The following is a 21,322-nucleotide window of genomic DNA, read 5'->3' as shown; positions in this document are numbered from 1 at the left end:
CATGTTTGACAATTTCCTGTATTTGTCCAATAGAAATAATGCAAGAAGGGCCACATTTTGAATCCGTTCTGCTGTTTTGCCTCGTTGGATTTTGCCATTTATTTGAATCACTTTCCATTCCCGAGGCTATTTTATCATCATTAACAATAAATGGCTAAATGTAATGATATATAGGGTTTATCAAGTCATTTATTTATCCATTATTCATAACCATGGAAAACATTTTTGAAATATATTTCACATAAATAAAAGTAATATCAAATCTGAAGCCATGTATGTGTAGGCCTTTGCTAAATATGAAAGTAGCAAATCATCACAGAATTCATCATGGATTTTCTTCTAATGTTCATTCTTCTTGGCCTCGAAGGTTGCCGTATGGATAAATGTGAAATCCCAGCGGAGGATGGATAAATTGTTTATAATTTATAAAAAAAATATAATTTATAAAAAAAATATATTTATTATAAATCGTTCTTGGAAGCAAACGGTGACGGGCTCCTCGGTCGGGACAGATTCGAGAATTCACTGTTAAAGATGATCGTGAAATTTACAACCAAACGCTGTGAAACCGTGACGGTAAAAAACTGTTCATTTAAAAAAAAAAAAAAAAAAACACTGAAACAGTGTTAAATTTACAGTCATATTTTGTAAGTTACATCAGCATTCACAAATGCAAATTTAAAAGTACAAATATGTTCAAAGAATCATATTTCTCTGCAGGATTTACCGATACCTGTATAACATAAAAATAATGGCAATTTCCCAGTATCCTTTTTTCCATTTGTTCATAAAATACATATTTTGTACAATCATTTAAAAAAAAAGCACAAATATAGAGTGGCTATTAAAAAAAAAAACCCAATCCTGTGAAGCCACGTGGCTCCCAGAATGCATTGCGCCATGCAATGTTCAATTATTGCGGTAATGCGGATGTTAATTCTTGTCGTCCGTGTGTGTTGAAGTTACCGAAAGCTCGTTGAATGTGTGCCTTGTTTAACTGTCACATTTACGGTTGACGTATGTTGCACTTTGCAATCTGTAAAGCCCGACGGGGCAAAACCAAGAACTCCTGAATGACAATATCTTTCCACAATTCTAGATGAGTGATGCTCATTAGTAACATTGGTGATATAATTTCCTTTATTGTAATTCGTTAAAATCCCATTATCCTTGTATAATGGGGTCGCGTAATTAAAGAGGGAAGAAAAACCAGCTGAACTCTGAAATAATGAGCTTAATTAGCAGCATGTTGATGTTAATGCAGCAGAAAAGGGCTGTTTATTTGACCACTTAAAAGTGTTATTTTTGTAAACTCTTAACATGTTAATACTGTCAAATATACAAGGTATTCTGTAAAGATGCTTAAATGTGTGTGTGTGTGTGTGCGTGCGTGCGTGCGTGTGCGTCTCCAGTTGTATTAAATGTCCTGTAATCTGGTTTACTGTGGCCAACTCGACCTCATTGGCTTGCTGCTACCTGTTAATGGCAAAGGTGCGCCATTGAGCATACAACAGAAGTCTTTCTCCGCTCGTCGTCCCACCAGTTGGTGGTGGGCTTGCTATTTCCATAGAAACGCCGCCCACTCAACATTTGCGCCGAGGAAATTGCATTCAATTTTATGAGATTAAATTTAGTATAATGTCAGAAATCCATTAGTGCACTTGAATCGGCAGAGCTGAATTCCTCCTAAAAGGAATATGCATTGTTGTTTCTTCTTCAGGGTGATTCATCTTAAAGCCTTTGAAGCATTCAATTGTGTGTATGGGCTTTTCTCAAAGCAGAGATGAAAGACTGCAAGACATCCTCAGGCAGGAGAGAGTCAGAGTCGCTGTCCGTGGTGCTGATGTGTCGCGCCATCACAGCAACAGCGTGGCGGCAGCGATGTTGTTGCTCCGTACAAATGCAATCTGTTTGCCGTCGACTTGAGGTGTCACACAAAAATGAAATGTTCGCTCTCTCCGTCTGATTTGCGCCACCGCGCCGCTTCACCTCGAAACGTGACAGCTCCGCCGAACGTGCGCTCGCAGGTCAGAACGGCGATTGCGGCTTTTCCCTGCTGCATGTCGACGAGAGCGCGTGGTGTAGCTAAAGCATTGTCACATCCCCTCTGCTGTAGGCAGCCAAGCTATTTTTGAGACTGTCTTAAATTTTTGATCAGGCGCATCAGATTACACCTTCCCCCGTGGGCTGTTTTCTCTCTATGTTCGTATTGATGCTGATGTGGAGCCTCTGGGTTTCCATTGGCTCTGCACTCTCAATTATTCACTCAAGCTGTTCGAATGACCATTTTGCTGCCAAAGAACTACACCGTGGATAAGTTTTCCTCTGGTGTACTTTAAATGGCTTACGTGAAGACGTGCGTTTACAGACACCCTGGACCGCCACGCGAGGCTGAAAGAATTTTTCAAATACATAATATGCTACATTTATTCTTATTCGAGGAACCCATTTCCCCAAGGAATCTCAATGCTGAAATGATCCCATTCAGTGGTGCATTTACATATAAATACATTTAAATGGTGGTACAGTACACCCGATAATAAAGTAGGCTACATAACAGGAAAACTAAAGTCCTCTCTGATGTTCATTTCTTTTTTTTTTTTTTTTTTTTGCAAATCTCTTTAGCGGCAATGTTCTAAACGGCACTGACGACATAAATCTTTCCCATTTCGTTATGAAACAACTGGAGACACAGATATGTAGCAGCAAGAGAGTAGCTCAGATTATATTTGGTCTCCGGTTGCTTGGAAGAGTCCATAGGGCTCAATGGCACCTGCCTCATTGACCAACAAGACAAAATGGCAGTCGCTATACCGCTCGGCTGTTGAAGTGAACAAAAACAGGGCTGGCAACACTCTTGGCCTCACAGAGAGCTGTTCAGAACAGGAATGATTTTTTTTCTACATTATATTCACAACCGGCGGCACGGTGGCCGACTGGTCAGAGCGTCAGCCTCACAGTTCTGAGGACCCGGGTTCAATCCCCGGCCCCGCCTGTGTGGAGTTTGCATGTTCTCCCCGTGCCTGCGTGGGTTTTCTCCGGGCACTCCGGTTTCCTCCCGCATCCCAAAAAACATGCATTCATTGGAGACTCTAAATTGCCCGTAGGCGTGACTGTGAGTGCGAATGGTTGTCTGTTTGTATGTGCCCTGCGATTGGCTGGCAACCAGTTCAGGGTGTACCCCGCCTCCTGCCCGATGACAGCTGGGATGGGCTCCGGCACGCCCGCGACCCGAGTGAGGAGAAGCGGCTCAGAAAATGGATGGATGGATGGATGGATGGATTATATTCACAACCACCACACTGCTCTGTATTAAATGTGCCGTATTCTCATCCTTATGGAAAACGGCCAAGGCAGGTTTACAATCACAGACGCAGTTGCAGTCTTTTCTTTATTTCTATCATTGTCTTTTTCTATTTTTTTTTTTTTTTTTGTGAATCCGTTCTAACTTGACATTACATTGTGGACTGAGTCACTTTTTCTCTTCGTACTGCGAGTGCAAAGGTTAACTTTTCCACCGCAGCTTTTGCACAAAATGACACCATTATCCGGGATGTGTGGGCACGGGGCAGGCCAACACTAATGACTCAACGATTAGTAGGTGCCAATATTTCTGGTTTCTAAATCTGCCAAGCGATTGGATCCCACATCATTTGCATACAAAAGAGCATGTGTGCCTCTTGTTACATGGAGCTGTTATTTCAGGAATAGAATAAGCATTCTCTATACAAATTCATCATCTATGTCCCCCTTATCTTCTTGCAGAGGTTTTCTATCAACGAACTCCGCATGAATTGAACTCAGACAAATAAAAAATATCGTCACGGCGCCATGTTGCTGCAAACCCGGACTCCATCTTTCGCCCCTTGTGTATACATCTCGGTCCTGCTGCTCCTGCTCCCGGGAGTCGCTCACGTGTCCCGAGGCAGCTCCAGCCACGAAGAGCCTGGCAGCCCGCCGGGCAACTGCACCAGTGAAGATAACTGCTCTGATGGCGTGGTGCTGCCCATGTGGAATCCCCAAAACCCTGTGGTGGGTGATAAGGTGGCTCGAGCCATTGTTTACTTTGCAGCGCTTATATACATGTTCCTGGGCATGTCCATCATCGCCGACCGCTTCATGTCGTCCATCGAGGTCATCACCTCTCAGGAGAAAGAGATCACCATCAAGAAGCCCAACGGCGAGACGACCACGACAACTGTGCGCATTTGGAACGAGACCGTCTCCAACTTGACCTTGATGGCTTTAGGCTCGTCAGCACCAGAAATCCTTCTGTCCGTCATTGAGGTGGTGGGCCATAATTTTGAATCTGGATCTCTGGGGCCGAGCACCATCGTGGGCAGCGCTGCGTTCAACATGTTCATCATAATAGCCATCTGTGTCTATGTAGTGCCAGAAAACGAGACCCGCAAGATAAAGCACCTAAGAGTGTTCTTCGTCACTGCCGCCTGGAGCATTTTTGCCTACATCTGGCTCTACCTCATCCTGTCCGTGTTCTCGCCCGGCGAGGTGGAAGTTTGGGAGGCAGTCCTCACCTTTCTTTTCTTCCCACTCTGCGTGCTACAAGCTTGGATCGCAGACCGCCGCCTGCTCTTCTACAAGTACGTCAATAAACGCTATCGTGCTGTCAAGAACCGCGGCATTATCATCGAATCTGAGGGCGACGCCATGTTCACCAAAATGGACTTGGAGATGGACGGCCAGGGAGTCAACTCGCACTCTCAGCCCAAAGAGGCTTTGGACGGGATGCTGGAGGGGGTGGAGGAAGGTGGGGGGCTGAGTGCGGAGCAGGACCAAGAGGAGGAAGCTCGAAGGGAGATGGCTCGCACCCTAAAAGAACTGAAGCAGAGGCATCCAGAGAAGGATATGGAGCAGCTGATCGAAATGGCCAACTACCAGGTCTTGGTACAACAACAGAAGAGCCGAGCCTTCTACCGCATCCAGGCCACGCGGATGATGATCGGCGCCGGAAACATCCTGAAAAAGCACGCTGCCGACCAAGCGAGGAAGGTGGTGAGCTGTCACGAGGCCAGTGGCCAAGAGGAGGACCCCAACACCATCTACCTGCAGTTTGACCCCTCCCACTACCAGTGCTTTGAGAACTGTGGCTCCTTAAAGCTCTCAGTGAGCCGGCATGGGGGAGAGGCCGGCTGCACAGTGAAGGTGAGAAAGGCCTCGGTGGAATTTTAAATCAACAGCTGGGTTCATAGCAAGCATGAATAATTTAGCATGATTTATGACTGCAGCCACCGAAAGGTCCAATAAATGCCCATATCTTCTCTCAAATAGGTGGACTACCGCACAGAGGACGGGACAGCCAACGCTGGCTCAGACTACGAGTTTGCCGAGGGCACTTTGGTCTTCAAGCCTGGCGAGACCACAAAAGAGTTCAGCGTTGGTGTGATTGACGATGACATTTTTGAAGAAGACGAGCACTTCTACGTGCGCCTCAGCAACCCCCGCATAGTGCACCGAGCGGAGGTCTCCGTCCTGGAGCCGCGCTCGATCTCCTCCAGCAGCGGCACGGCGGGCGTGTCTTCCCACATGCCGCCGAAAGCCGCCCTGGGCGACGCTCACACCGCCACGGTGACCATCTACGACGACGACCACGCCGGCATCTTTACCTTCGAGCGCAAGTCGACGAGGGTCAGCGAGAGCGTGGGAAACATGCAGGTCAAGGTTCATCGGACGTCCGGAGCGAGGGGCAAGGTGGCGGTGCCTTACCACACTGTCGAGGGCACCGCCAAGGCTGGAGAGGACTACGAGGAAGTGTCTGGCAAGCTGGAGTTCCAGAACGACGAGACCATGTGAGTGACCGAATGTTTTGTCATCGCTTCCGAGCAGGCGGCGCGGGTTCAGTTTCCACTCGGTGACAATTCGGCCGCGAATGGTCGTACGTCTCGATGTGTGCCCTGTGATTGGCTGGCAACCAGTCCAGGGTGTAGTCCGCCTCTCGCTCGAATAGACTCTCGCTCCTCGGGATAAGCGGTGTAGAAAATTGATGGGTTCATGGTTTCCTCCCCTGTTCCTTCATATCTCTTAATCAAACATTGGAGCCCACATGTCGACATGTTGGCTCTGAGAAGCTTAGCTCGTTCAAAGAGATGATGTGGGACGTTGGGAGGCAAATAACAGGCGATGGAAAGAGAAGAGAGAGGGATTGTGAGTGCATGGGTGCAGATTTAACATGCAAATACTCGTTGTGTGGAAGTCTTATTGGAGTTCACTGTCACGTGGAGTCGGGGTGGTGCTGACGAGTCGAATAGTTGACTTTTGTTACTCCACGACAACGTTTGGAGCGCAATTTTTTTTTGCTTGAGGAGGCAGATCGCTTGTAGCAACAGATGAACGCGCTGAATGAAATGAGCTCGTCATCTTCATTGCGCTAGACTGTCTTCTGTTTTTAAATGCTCATCTTTCGGTAAGTGAGGGAGAATCAGTGTACCTGTTGGATTGAGCGTATGTCGATGAGACATGGCTGGAAAATGAGGTGCAAGGATGACGTAAAAAAAAAAAAAAAAAAAAGGTGGGTTGTTGCGTTACGCTGGTCATGTGACCTGGGTTAAAAAAAAATGCAGTCGGTACGTGCGCTCCCAAAGAGTTTGCGACGTCGTCAGCGACTAGTCGGTGTCGACTCGACTTTTATCACTTTAGTGTCGACTAAATTGGAGAAGTGAAAACAGTGCAGGATAAAGAAAGTGGGAGATGAGAAGAGAAAAGGTGTGAAGTAGCTACAAATCATTTTAATGAGCACATTTATGGAGCTGACATGAACAGATGTGCTTTCTGCTGAGAACGCCGAATGATTTACAAAACCTAAGCGACAGCCCGAGTAGCATTTAGACGCAGAGAGAAACACGGAATAAAATGTGTCAAATAAATGTGTCTGCGCGAGGAGAACTGCAGGGCTAGCGAGTGGGCGTATCGTGTGGGTCGGGCCGGCTGAGCGCGCCGAGGGAGAACAAAGACAGGTAGAACACACAAAGAATTCTCATCTCCCCATTTGTCTCCTCGCCTCACGTTGCTGGTGAAATTGGAATGTCTGTGTCACATTTCTTTGTCCGACCGGAATGGCGTTACCGTGTGTTGAGCTGCAAAACCCGCACCAAACTAAATGTGACTCCAAAGGTGGCACTCGAAACACTTTCCTGAGCATCCGATGCAATTACAGGAAGTTGAGAGAGGTTCATGAAGTCCCTGAGGATCTCCACATAATGCAGACAACTCCATGTGCTGTGGTTAATGAGCCAATAGTGTACAACAAAGTCAAATTGTGGGCTTGCAGGCAGCTTGTATCCGCGTCGGAAGGGAGAGACAATATTTACTGTTCGGCAGACTCATCACCGGTTAACAGCACCGCAGCACATCGTCTTTGGAGTCTCACGGGCTCGATTAATGCGACTGCTCTGCAAGGCAACAACAACAACAAAAACATACAAGCAAGAACATGAAGAGAAATGCGTGTGGTCCATATAAGATTTCTCACAGCCTCTGAGTCCAAATTGGAAAGCCCGTTTCCATCAACTTGCTCTGCTTCATCCTGCTTTCTACAGTAAGTACATGTGAATGAAATAAATGTATTCACCGCAGCGCACTCAAGTCAGCTCTAAATCTTTGAACGAGATCAAATTGTGTTGCTGCTTCAAGCGATGCGGAAGCTCCAGCCAGCTTGAATCTGTTATCATTTCTTTTGAATTCAAAGCGCTCGGTCTGTCCTCTTGAAAGACGGCGATTGAACTCGACGTGTTTTTACTTTTCGCTGCTGTGTGTGTGTGTGTGTGTGTGTGAGACCTTCTGTGTCACTGACCAGTTTTCAGTTTTGTTTTCAGGCACTCTCAAAAGACAACTTGAGGCCATAATCACAGTCTATTGAGATCCAACATAGGAGTTACAATAGATCGCTAATTTCTTTTTTTTTTCCTTCTTCTTTCTTAGAATTTCTTAATTTCTTACAGAATTTCTTCTTCAGCCAGTAAAGATTTTCAAGATCCAATGCTGGGAGAGGAATGTCGGCAAATAGGGAGACTATGCGGTGTCAGACGCTGGAATGCCAAAACAAGTTTCATCAACATGTGGTCCAGATTGCACATTTGGCTGCAATATAAATTGAATTTGAAAACTCCGATTCCCTACGGCGGAACGAGCGGTGAGCATTTTTTGGCTCACGGTGGAGAAGTTGTGAACCTTGGCTGAGGGCCTTCCGTGTGGCGTTTGCTGTTCTGATGATCTCCCCGTGCTTGCGTGGGTTTTCTCCGGCTTCCTCCCACCTTCCAAAAACGTGCATCGCAGGTTAACTGAAGAATCTCAATCGTCCAACGTTGGGAACGTGAGAGTGAATCATTCGAAACCCTAATGAGGACCAACGCCGTAGTAAACAGATGTTTGGCTGTCATGTGTGGATGAAAAATCCCATTCAATATGTTCGGGCGCTTCTGTCCAAACTTATCAGATCACATTGAAAATATCAAGGTCCTTATTACATTTGGTTCCTGTGGAACAGAAATAATCAGATGAATCAAGTCTGAATATGAAACCTGATTTCCTTTCAGCAATTGGGATGCTTGATGCTAGCCATTGACTCATTTGGCGAATGTTTAAGGCCGTAAGGCTGTGCATGTGTACCTAATAAAGTGGCCAGGGAGTGAGCAATACGCGTCCTCCTTTTCCTCCCTGCTGCACCGGCTTCTCATAATGTTCATCTTTCCGCCACAACCGGATGCTCTCGGCCATCCGAGAGCCCGTCAAACGTTCAGGTTCCTCCGGGCTCGGAACTTGCGAGCGAGGGATTCTACACGTTGACGAGCGGTGACGAAGAGGAAGACATTTTTTGTACACTTCTGTCACAAAGCCAGTAGAAACCATTTCAAATTGAGCTGAACGAGGAATCCGCATCTAAATTCCGCAGCCTAGCGAGTAGCTGAAGATGTACACGCGCGGGCCTCCAAGCTAAAACAACAAGCTGACAAGAGAAATGTTTGACATTTGTTTATGGATTATTTGAAGCTCTGCACAGACCCTGTGATGCTTATGTATAGCCTCGTTTTGTGCATCTGTTTTTGTTCACGCCTCAGTATGTGTGCCGCAACACACCAGTTGAGGCTGAAGTGGATGAGAGGGGGCAGTTGCGTAAGCCAAGATGAAAGCTCCGTGAGTGGAAGGGGAACACTTCTGGAAAGGTAAATCAATAGCCAACGTTCTTAACGCCTCACGCTTAATGTTCTTTGCGATCAATAACATCGCGAACTTCCTGACACGTGGATAAAAGCAGCACACCGCAGTCATGGTTGGGTAATGCTAACATATTTCAAGCGCTTCAAATCAGTCCTCAGCTTACGCTCTGGTTCAGTAGCGCTGGCAGAAAACATTGAAGCCATTATATGTACAAGGTGTATCAGAAAAGTTTCAGGTCTTTTTCAGGTCAAAAAAAAAAGATCTTTCAAATCCAAGCTGCAACCTTATCACGTGTGTTGCTAATGGCTCCATTTGACGGCAGATTTATTTCTTGTTCTTTACTGGACATCAGATTTATTTTTTCCAATTCACGGAGTGCATCTTCCAATTCGAGATGCTGCGCTGCTTTGAGGAGGAAAGGGATCACTGTTGCCGAATCGGAAGGAAACCGTCAAGCGGCTCGGCACTTCCGCGTAAACAGAAGCTGATGTGAGATTACGGAGGAAGACTACAAATTGCGGACCCCTCGCATAGACTAGCAACCGTTCACACTCACATTCACACCTATGGACAATTTACCGTCTTCGGTTTTTGGAATGTGGGAGGAAGTCGGTGTACCCGGAAAGAGCTGAGGCGGATGTGCACATCCTCAAAATAAATAAATGCATAAATAAAAGGCTGAGAACTGAAATGAGTTCAAGCATGAGAGGAAAGGCACACGGTGGCTCACGAGGTCCCTGTATCTCACCAAACAAATCATTGAATCCTATCTAGAGTATGGCTGTAAAACTTTAAAAACTGTTTTGCTTGGGAAGACAAAACAACAACATTAACCATAAACAATCTGTTTTTTTGTTCCTTCAGATGTTATGTTGTGAGAGTTATAATGTATTGGGAAGAAGATCAATGTCTCCCATCTGTAGTTCAGTTGTACTGAGGTGCAACGATTGACTTCTCGGCCTAATCCCAAATGTGTCCAGATCCTAATATTGCCCGTGCATACGAGAAACGCGCTTCTCCGTAAAGTAGCGCGTTTATCCTTTGTAGCCTAAATTGGACTGAAATGAACTCGAGCCTTTGGCCGGACATTATGACCACATGGTGTACTTGGTCCGAAATTGTCTCAGTGCCAGCATCCGAGCAAATCCCATCCCGTTATAAGTACTACTCAGTAAATAGGAGCCTTACAGTCTTGACGGGATCTGACAAGAGTCTCTGTAATGAGAGTTCGGTGTGACCTCCTGCGGAGACGCACGACTGGAAGACGTGTCGAATTGAGTGGTGTCGTCCATGCAGCTCGGCGACAAACCCTGAACGCTTCTTGAATTTATCAACAATTTTAGTATTCAAGGCCGCGTTCCAGCATTTTACTCGCCCCTTGTAATTTGTTTTGCACGCATGCGCATACGCTGACTAATAAGGTTGGCTAGCAAGGTTAACACGTTGCTAAATGGATAGCTCTTTGACAGTGTCAACTTTGAGCTTTATCATCTTTGGATGGCAGAATTATTGATACAGCTTTTGTGCAAAAAGCCGATTTATGTTCACGGATGCTATCAACGTTCCAAATAAATCGCAAGGCTGAATCTCCGGTTCCCAATGACAGGTACTCTGTTCGAAAGTACATCATACAGTAATATCTTTTAACGGAGTAGAAATGTGCATGCACTTTTTAAAGGCAGTCACGATTATTGCACGTGCAGTTTGGTCAGTTAGAATAGAAAGAATTACAAAGCAACAATGGCCTTTTGTAGGGTGTGTGTGTGTGTGTTTTTTGTTTTTTTTTAGGGGTTCCGAATTCATGGCAGTCATGCATATTTTAAGACTAGTATTTATTGGAGTTTGGAATATTTTCACTCAGTTTGGTCTTTCACTGCACACATCAGCTCTGATTACTTGACACGGAGTCTGATCGGAAGGCGAATCTTCATCTGTGACTTGATTTCGTAACGTGTGCTCCATTTGCTTCTCGGTTGCACTTTCCAGCTATACTCAACCGCTCGTTGAAGTTTTTGAATCCTTTTCATTCATTCATCGGAAATCTTTCTTAAGAAGGATAAATGAAGTTGCGGCCATTCAAGATAACATAAGAGTCATGATTTCACTTCACTTTTCACATTCGTCTCTTGCGTGTGAGACTCCTTAATATGCAAATGATAGTCAACAGTTACTTCCTGCTCATCTTATTAGACAGATGAATAAACATCATCCATTCGCACAGGATGACAGATGCCTCTTATACACAATCTACTGTATAGCCACTGTCTCGTACTTACGTCCTCACTTTAAGGCCTCAGAGCAAATTCACCTTGTTCTTCAACACACCGCACCTGAGGCGCATTTCTCCCACTGGCATGACTTTCCCCTGACGTGTCATTCATGTTTAAAATAAATCTGCTTTTCTTCTGCGAGCTGAAATGCGCTTGCTGCATGTTGCTGCATCCTGGGCGTATATGTGTAGACAAAAATAGACAACCACCCACGTATCATTAGGGAGCGGGAGAGAGGGAGAGACGAGAAAGATGCTGTATGCTGTTCGTAGTTTGACAGCGCAGCTTCACAAAAGCAAATTTAAGCAGCTACCTACCAGGAGGGCTAAAGAGATTGTTTCTGTGTGAATAAATTCCTTGGAAGGCACTTTAAGTTCCACAGAGAGCAACAACAACAGCAACAAAAAAGCATCAATTGTGCACGTGTGTAATACTTCATTAATTTCCACTTTAATGCGAAATGTGAAATGCAGGAGGTCCCTCTCATGTGATTGAGTACAGATTCAGTAAAAAAAATAAATAATAAAATAGATTAAAAGCGATCATAATCCTCAATTTTGATTGACTTAATGTTGTGGTTGAAGTCAATTCACAGCTGCAAAAGAGCAAAGTGCAACAAAGTGAGAGATGGGGGCGATTATAGAATCCCATTTTTAGGGATGCTGGGATTCTTCTAGTAGAAACGCATTTTTGAGGCAATGGTCGGGGGGTTGCTGTATTTTTCTTGTTGAAATATTGCATTATAACCCAATACTGTGGTTTACACTTTTCAAAAACTTTTTTTGTTTGTTTTTTTTCCCCCCAAATTTTAGCGGTGCTTGGATTCATTTTAAGGCTGCTTCTGCAGTAATGGGCTCGCAGTAACTAAATATTAGAAACATATCTGAGTTTGTCAGGGCGAGCCGCAGACGTCACGCGCTCTTCGCGGACCAATGAAGTGGAATCGGCTCATCTTCAGCGGCACCCTGATCGATCCCTCTGATTGGCAATCGCTGACCTGCAGCGTGTCAGCTTGCTTCCTGGCTTGGGTTTGAATGCTCGAAACGAAGACTTTCGATCATTCGTCACCAAGGATGTCGAATGTTGAATGTGGTTGGCCATTGACTGCACGTCCGCTCATGAAGAAGTCTGCCCCCATGTGGGATGACGGGGAAAAGTGATTGATTTTGCAGGGCATAACTGGCAGTTATTATTATTATTATCACGTATCAAAAGTGTTATATAAAGAAAATGTGATTTGATCATACAAATGAAATGCCGTTAAATCTGAAAAAGTCATCTTTAAACAGCATTTTGTATTTTTTTGATGGGGGGGGGAAATGTGTTGGTTTTTTGTTGTTGTTGTTTTTTGTCAACACATGACATCCCCCCCCCCCCCCCCCCCCCCCCAAGTCTTAACATGCTGTTTTTAAAAAGCCTCCCAGGGAAACGTGTGTCTCTGCCCCTGTAGGTTTTAAAGCAGCTCGGTATACTGTTACTGAATTTATTTCAAAGGTTCTGGACCAATGACCTTGTATTTGTTTTTTTGTTTCGGTGCGCTTATAAATAATCACAAATCCACGTCGGCCTACAGTACATCGGGTCATCTCAAGCCATTGAGACCTTGATTCTTTCCAGAAAAGACAAGTGGCCTTGTTGCTGTCACCTCGATTCAAGGTTTCATAAATACTGTTTTCGTGCTTGGCAAAGGTTTTTAGCGGCATTGTGTTCGAGTGCCGAGCTGCTATCTTGACATACTGCAGTATGTAACAGCTCTTCATGATTCATTGTGTGGGTCGTCTGCCTCTTGGCTACACCGCTTCTGACTCCAAATGCTTGTATTTGGATTTTGAAGTTAGACCTGGCATGAGAAGCTCTCCCGTTTTTGTCAGCAAGCCAGCAAATGCATTTGTCTTCTTCTTGTCCACTTGTTGCAATTTGTGCAATGATTCCACTCATTCATTGATCCGCCTCTCTGTGGCTCCATCCTCCCCGTGTTCCCTCTGACCTTGATCTTCCAGGAAGCTGCTGAACGTGAAGATCATCGACGACGAGGAGTACGAGAAGAACAAGACTTTCACCATTATATTGGAAGAGCCCATTCTGCTGGAAGTGGGTCAGAGACACGGTGAGAACAGTGGACACGTTCAACACACTGACATGTTTTCATTTTCTATCCATGCCGCTTCACACGTGTGGGCACGTGCTGCTCATTTTCACTCTTCACTTTGTGATGCCTTTAGTACTTGCCTCCCACATTAGACAAGGTCGTGGTTTCATCATCTATCCATCTATATCTACATTTACGAGCTTTTAACCCCACTCCTAATGAGCCGGTGGTATAAACAGGACCAGTGATTGATAATCTGCCTCATTAGTTCTTTTTTCCAAGCCGTGCGAGGGACACACCCAGGAACCCGGGCTGACACTTGTCCTCCTGCGCAGGAGACACCAACGATAACAAGACACCGATAGGGCCAGAGGACGTGGCAAAGATGGGCTGCCCTTGTTTGGGGGAGCATACGAGCCTGGAGGTGGTCATTGAGGAATCGTATGAATTTAAGGTAAGAAGTCCTCACCAGATGCGGGATCCACCTCAGTCTTCAGGCTGGGATGCTTGTAGCGACTCAATTTTGAATTGACCGCCCATCTGCTCGTGATCATTGTGGTCAGAAGCCTTACTTCGTTCGTTTCCATGTTTTGCTTGTCCGTTGAAATAATAACTCGATTTCTACCGCACTTTTCCAAACAAGTTGCAACGTGCCGTGTAATCCGCAAACAGCGATAGACAATCATTCACGCTCACATTCAAACGTCACCCGAGTGGGAACTGAACTGAACACTGCTTGCACCCAAGTCAGGCGAATGTTTCACAATCAGTGACTTCAAATCAACGTTTTTGTTTTATTCTAAATACCACCACCAGACACACACACACACACACACACACACGCACACACCAACACCTTTTTATTTTTATTTTTTTTAGCATAGCGGGCCTTGTCAAATGTCGTTTTTCCTAAATGCAGCGGGTCATTAAAAAAATGGACAGCACCCCATGAACTCGAATTCTCTCTCATTAGACGCTCACGCAAACCGCAATCATCTTTTGAAGCCGTATCGCCGGCAAGATCAATTGGATGATATCAAGACCATCATTCCGCTGTCTTCGTTCGAGTCAATGTCATCTTTCTCAATTTCAAGATGTATCATTTTGGAGGCTTTAAGTGCTCACACTAAGAGCTCTATTTTCTAGACTGGCGGGGGGGGGGGGAAACAACAGCGTGATGCGGGGAAATAGGCTTTTCCCCCAGAGGGACACTTGATTCTCCCTTGCATCTATTTCGTGAACTCAACGCGGACGACGCTGTGATTGGAGGCAGCGTTAGTGACACTTTTTATGCAATATGCAAGCGATTTTAGGCAGCGCTTCATTCCCTTTTTTTGTCTTGTGTGCAGAGCACAGTGGACAAGCTGATTAAAAAGACCAACCTGGCCCTGGTGGTGGGGAGCAGCAGCTGGAGAGAACAGTTTGTTAGTGCGGTCACCGTCAGCGCAGGTGAGTTGGCGCGTCCTAAACCGTCTCATCACTTCACTCGTCCGTGAGCCAACCTGCGGAAGGTCGACACCGTGGGTGGGATTTAGTTTCAAGAACTGCCGCTCACCGGCATCCGAAATGTTCCACTTTGCCAAGAATTGCTTTTCAAATAACCTAATGACCTCCACCGAGCAAAAAGAGTGCAAGGACAAGAGGTATTGGTTTGTTTGTATGTTTCCCAGCACTCCGTTTATTTGACTTTTCGTACATGTTCCCTCTGCCCCAAAATAAAAACAAATGGTGTGTGGCTTCACAACAAAGGTCATTCATTGAGGTACAGTCCACTGCCTCGTTGTTGTTAGAGCGCACACAGCTAATTGCAGCAATTGCTGCTCACCACGATGCGGTCGGTCAAAGAAGAACAATTCCAGCACTCCGCGATGTTCATTTGGACTTGTATTCTCGTGCTTTTTTACTTTTTGCAAGCAAACATTTCTGCAGCTCCGTGCTCATTTCTTGCAATTCTTTTCCCCAACCCAGACAGTTGATTAAAAATGCATGCGGTCCATCATTAAAAACGGAACGAGCCGGCTCTCCCCTGCCTCTACGATTAATGGCCATCAAGTATTTATGGCAACGCTTGCGCTATGGTGAGCCTCTTTCTTTTTTAATCGGGTTTCATTCGTCGGCTTTCCTGATCTTTCAGATCGGCAGCAGTGAACATAGCATAAGCGCTGATAAAATTTTAAAAAATACATTTTTCTTAACACGTTCTCCCCCCCTCCCCGACCCCGAGTTCACCTACGTTTGCGTGCAGAGTTTATAAATAGAAAGTACACTTCCTACACCTTTGCAAAATAAAGATGAGATCCAGGACAATAGCTGAATGCAAGCCTGGCTTGCTTTTGACTGAAAGTAGGTGACGCTAGGCTTAGGGGAGCATACAGCGTGAGTGATCTTGTGTAAGTGTCTGCGGTGTACAGTAGGTGTCTCTGTTTAAAGGTTTTTGTATTATGTTGTGGATTTACTGTACCTTTAATGATCATTTTGTAATACTTGAGATTAGACTGTGTGTATTGTAAGGACAGACTTGATAATGAGATGATGTATCATAAGGAGCTATCCTCGAAGACATTTTTTAACAAAAGGAGCAGGTAGCTCCTAAGGCTCAGCAGCAAGTTCAACTTCAACAAATCAATAGCTCCCTCAAGTTTTCGACACGAACTAAAGTTTTCCAAAATGTCAATATAACGGAAATGTTCGTCCTTCACTTGTCTTTGTTTTAAGTTGAAACAAAACCAAAAAGTGCAAGGAGTTCGTTCCCAGGGTCAGCGGCAGCGTTGGAAGAGAAATCAAATGTTTGTCACGGTACGGAGCGGGCGCGTACGGGGTTTAGCCTTCATGCCAGTCTCTTCTACTGTTCCTAGGCGACGACGATGAGGAAGAAAGCGGCGAAGAGCGCTTGCCCTCCTGCTTCGACTACATAATGCATTTCCTGACGGTTTTCTGGAAAGTGCTCTTTGCTTTCGTCCCACCCACTGAGTACTGGAACGGCTGGGCCTGCTTCATCGTGTCCATCTCGTTAATTGGCGCCCTGACAGCCGTGACCGGCGACCTGGCCTCTCATTTCGGGTGCACCGTCGGCCTGAAGGACTCGGTCACCGCCGTGGTCTTCGTGGCCCTGGGCACGTCTGTCCCAGGTGGGTTTCGACTGTTGTTACGTCCGATGTTCATCGCCGCTGCAGGAGCAGCTGTTTGGGAAGAGCTGCGTAACCTTTGCCCGAGTCTTAACGAGTTCCAGCGCCTAATAATAACTTCGCTCTGTGCCGAGTCGCTGCCTCTCAAACCTTGTCTGGAACTTTGATTTTTAATATGTTCTGGGTTAGCTCTCAAGTGAGTTTGGGGGTGAGTTGAAGGAAGGTGAAGGTGGGAATTTTGATCATTGGGAAGTGTTGACTTCAATCAAAACGGAGGCCCTTCAAACAACACTAAAAAAACCCATTTGCTGATTTTATTTACAGAACGTATCCGCCGTTGTTCAACTGTGCACTATTTTGTGCTAAGGCCAAAGCAATAAAATACAATGATTTTTATTTTACTTACTTGTGGCATCTTGGTGCCAAGAAACTATGTTTCAGTGAGTTGAGGAGCTTCATTTCGACAAAAGTTGTGCTTTGCCGCCATCTTGTGGCACCTACAGTCTGGCAAATATAAACCATCTCAATTTTGGCTGAGTTTCTTTAAATAACGGTGCCACTACATTGCTGGATTAAAATGTGTCTTAATTTCAGTAAGGATAAGAGGGAAATAATACAGAATGTTTACATACATACGTCGTCTGAGTGCTTGCTTTGAGCGTCACACAATAGATACATTTTTGTTTCTCTTTTTTTTAACCGTACAGTCGAGCAAATGCTGAGCGCTCAGGATTTGTACACAATTCTGCTGACTTACGTCGATGGAATGGTTTCGCTTATGCCACAATGTGCTTTTTTTTTTTTTTTTTTTTTTGCATGCGGGGGCGAGGTTTATGGAAGTTGCCGATGGAGTGGAGCGCATTCGGCCTTCTGCGTAGAGTGCCCTTCAGGTTTGATAATAGTCCGTGGTTTTTATGAGGGTCCGACAATATTTTCAGAGCTAAATTGGTGTTGTCGTCGTTGCCACTTCATGGGGTGATAAAGCGATTGTGCGTGGGTTGCTTTTCGGGAACGTTGATGATTTGGTTTTGTACATGCGACGAGAACATTACAGCATTGATGGCCTTCATGTCAGTCGATGGTGTTGTCCTGGTAACGTAATCGTCAGTCAATTATTTTTAAATATTTAAGGAATAACTCCAAAATCTAACTTGTTTATGGATCACACATCACATTGTTTTAACAGGGTTCTTCAGAAGTACGGTTTCAAAACAGGACTGGGGTTTCAAAACAGGGTTAGGGTTTCACAACAGCGTTTGGGTTTCAAAGTAGGGTTTTAAAACAGGATTAGGGTTTCAAAGTAGGGTTTCAAAACAAGGTTAGGTTTTCAAAGTAGGGTTTTAAAACAGGGTTAGGGTTTCAAATCAGGATTAGGGTTTTGAAGTCGGGTTGAAAAATGAAGTTGGCTTTCAAAGTAGAGTTTCAAAACTGGGTTAGGGTTTCAAAAACGTCAAATTTTCAGTTGTGTTCTATCCTCACGGGCCAGATTGGACCCCACGACAGGCCAGTCGAGTCCCGCTGCCCATATGTTAGACACCACTGTTCCAGAAATGAAAATATGATCTTTTCCAGTATTTCTTTTTAACTTCGGCAGCAAGAGTTTGCGTACTCGCCGCACTGGTCAATCACAGGGCAACAAAAGTTTCCTTGGAGCGGAATCTTTTGCTGTCTCAAGTTGTGTCGGACAAATTGTTTTACCTTTTTTTTTTTTTTGTGCGCTCCAGACACGTTTGCCAGCAAGGTGGCCGCCATCCAGGACCAATACGCCGACGCGTCCATCGGGAACGTGACGGGCAGCAACGCGGTCAACGTGTTCCTGGGCATCGGGGTGGCGTGGACCATCGCCTCTGTTTACTGGAAGACCAGCGGCAAGAGTTTCAAGGTGCAGCCGGGCTCGCTGGCCTTCTCCGTCACGCTGTTCACCGTCATGGCGCTGGTGTGCGTGCTGGCGCTGCTCTACCGCCGCCGTCCCAGCGTCTCGGGCGGAGAGCTCGGCGGCCCACGGACAGCCAAGCTGCTCACCTTGTTCCTCTTCCTCTCCCTGTGGTTCATCTACATCCTGCTGTCCTCGCTGGAGGCCTACTGCCACGTGCCTGGCTTCTAAGACGGCGAGGAAGGCCCGAACGTGGCCCTTCTCCAACCAATCACATTCTTGAAGGTTCAAGAATGTGATTGGTTGTTTTGGGTTTGTTTGTTTTTTTCTTTTTCTATTTTCACCGACGTTTACAGCTATAGTGTCTGTCAACATCACGCTGCCGACAAAAACAGCAATCCCTTTTAACATATTCATCGGAGATATCCTAACATCATTGCTTCCTGTCATCTTTAAGTTTCTAGGCAGTTATTTGTGTTTTTACATTTTTATGATATGAATTTCTATACAATTTATATACAAATTTAAACTAGTGCACTGGTTGACAACTTGCATAAATGGAACGATATCACTGAAGGGAAAGTAATTGTTAAGCATACGTGTGCATTGATATTTATTACTTGAGCTTTCCATTCAATATTCATTGTATATCACGTAACAAATGAACATTGTGTGCGCGGATTTTGTGAAAGACTCGTTTTGGTTTTTCTTCTGCACGCATCAGATAAAGACTTTCCTGGAACTCTATTTTAAAGTACAGTATGTAATGTTTGAACAATGACGTGTTGACGTGCTCCTGTAATGTGAATCTCGGCGGTAATCTTTCAATGCTCTTCATCAGTCTCATTGTTTGGTATTTGTCAGAGCTAAAATACAATTTCTTTCAAAAAAGAAGAAAAATACAACAATAGGTCCCCAGGGCAGAGTGCCTGCTTTAAATTGTGTTTACAATTTGAGCGTGTTTACATTTGTGTGTTTGCGAGAACAAATTGGTGAAAGGCATCTTATCCTAGTTCCACAGATGTTCCACTAATGTTCAGTGACACGTCAGTATTTCTTATCACACTGACACTGTGATCATTTGCTAACTTCACTTGGGGGGAAGCAACAGTTAAAAGCAAAAGTCGACTTTTGCAATGCGTATAAGCACAATCACTGAACTGGTTTGTTGTTGGAGATGACGTGCCATAACAAAAGACAAACTGTACTTACCTGAGTGTTCTTCTTTTCTTCTTTTTTATTTGTAAAGCCATATTTACAGAATAATTTCAATAGAAGTGTTACATTTCAATCTACTGATACGCATGTTTAATGTATAAAAAATGGAAATAAATGTTGGTAATTTATGATCATGTGAGATGTCTTCAATTTCCAGAGTCCAAATGACGCCCTCAAAGCATTGCGGTTATTCTGAGCTGCGCCCTCATCGGCCGCATATGATGAGACACAATCCAAATATCGGGTTATTTTGGTGACTTGTGTTGTCCGATGAGTGACGTGTTTCCGCCCAGGTGTGCCCCAATCTTTGCACTAAAGGGTTGTACCTGCGCGGTAGCTCCTCTTCAAAACCATATTCGATGCTGCGCCCACACTTGGCGGCGCAGAGACGCAAAAACAGACCGAGACAAATAAGAAGCATTTCGACGATGACGACAGCCGAAGCCTCCGAATCCACTTGAGCGCTGAGAAGGAGACCTCGAGGCGCCGCGAATACTTTATGATCATTTCCTGATAAGCGTGAGATCGTTGTCGCGACAACTGCCTTTTGTCATCTGCACCGAGGAGGAGCCAACTAGCGGATCGTCCATGCACTACGCAATGCAGCGGTAGGTGCGCATCCTATAGAGTGATGAAAAAAAGATTTCCCGTAATAACAGCATGATTACAGAAGATATTTAGCAACGGAGAGGAGTACTCGGACAAAACGATGACTTTTGTTGAGCATCGCCCACTTATCAAATAAATGTAGACCGTGGCTGCTTTTTTTCCCGGTCATTCTCAACGTGTGGTACTACTGGCAAGCTCCCTCTAGTGGTAAGTGCAGGAATCGCTGCCCAAGTACCATTCAGTTGTATTTAACTTTTTAGGAGCATACATTTTCTTTTAACCTTTACGAACTGTTTGTTTGAAAACTTGGATTTCGGTACAAATTTTGTATTTGACTTTCGCTCACACTTTACCGCAATGCTTTTATACTAGCGGTATAAACTGCGTCCTATTCATTGAGGCCAACTTAGCAAAATTTCAGCGCGACATTTTATCGTGAAGTACCGCACAATGAACACAAATCGAGCTTGACTTGAGAACTTGTTTGGAAACTTTTGAAAAGGGACTCAAACGCACAACTTTCCCCTCTAAATACACAAAATGATTTGATGAAACAAATATAGATACAAAGGTATGATCAACATTGCAGATAAAAACATCATTTGAGTCATGGCACTGCGCAGTCTCGACGTAATGTTCGTTGTAATAACACAATGAGACCATCCCGCAACGGACTCCCTACATTTGAACGCAGATGCCTGTACTTTCTTCTCCATACTTTGTCACAACAGGCGTGTTACTTTGTTCAACCTTCTGTACACAACATAAAAAAAAACAACAACAAAAAACTACGTAAATACAGAACGGTAAAGTCGATTTCGGTTGTGATGTCGATCGATCGATCGAGAAATTGAGATTTTCCAGAGTTATAAGGCGGGAAGACGTGAACAAGTGACACGGAGGAACTTGAACGATGATGCAACAGAGTCGGAGAAGCAAGATATTCCCCATTTCACAAGCCTTGAAT

General features: G+C 44.9%; 1 protein-coding gene across 10 annotated transcripts; it reads left to right on the top strand.

The window, feature by feature from the left end:
- Positions 1-3,987: 3,987 nt before the first annotated feature.
- On the top strand, positions 3,988-18,759 carry slc8a4a (solute carrier family 8 member 4a). 10 transcript variants are annotated; one of them, XM_061702279.1, is made up of 8 exons: positions 3,988-5,163; positions 5,290-5,807; positions 13,442-13,536; positions 13,869-13,984; positions 14,880-14,979; positions 16,110-16,112; positions 16,386-16,658; positions 18,380-18,759. In XM_061702279.1, exons 1-8 carry the CDS (start codon positions 4,009-4,011, stop codon positions 18,757-18,759), a joined length of 2,640 nt encoding a protein of 879 aa, XP_061558263.1. In that variant the 5' UTR covers positions 3,988-4,008. The 10 variants fall into 10 exon arrangements, with proteins under 10 accessions (XP_061558263.1, XP_061558262.1, XP_061558261.1 ...); XM_061702278.1 differs by having other exon boundaries at positions 13,866-13,984; XM_061702277.1 differs by having other exon boundaries at positions 13,442-13,557.
- The last annotated feature ends 2,563 nt before the right edge of the window (positions 18,760-21,322 follow it).

Source organism: Phycodurus eques, chromosome 17, assembly GCF_024500275.1.
Source record: "Phycodurus eques isolate BA_2022a chromosome 17, UOR_Pequ_1.1, whole genome shotgun sequence".
In the NCBI taxonomy this organism is placed as follows: Eukaryota; Metazoa; Chordata; class Actinopteri; order Syngnathiformes; family Syngnathidae; genus Phycodurus; species Phycodurus eques.
The sequence above is the reverse complement of the archived record's forward strand: the minus strand, read 5'-3'. Positions and strand labels throughout refer to the sequence as shown.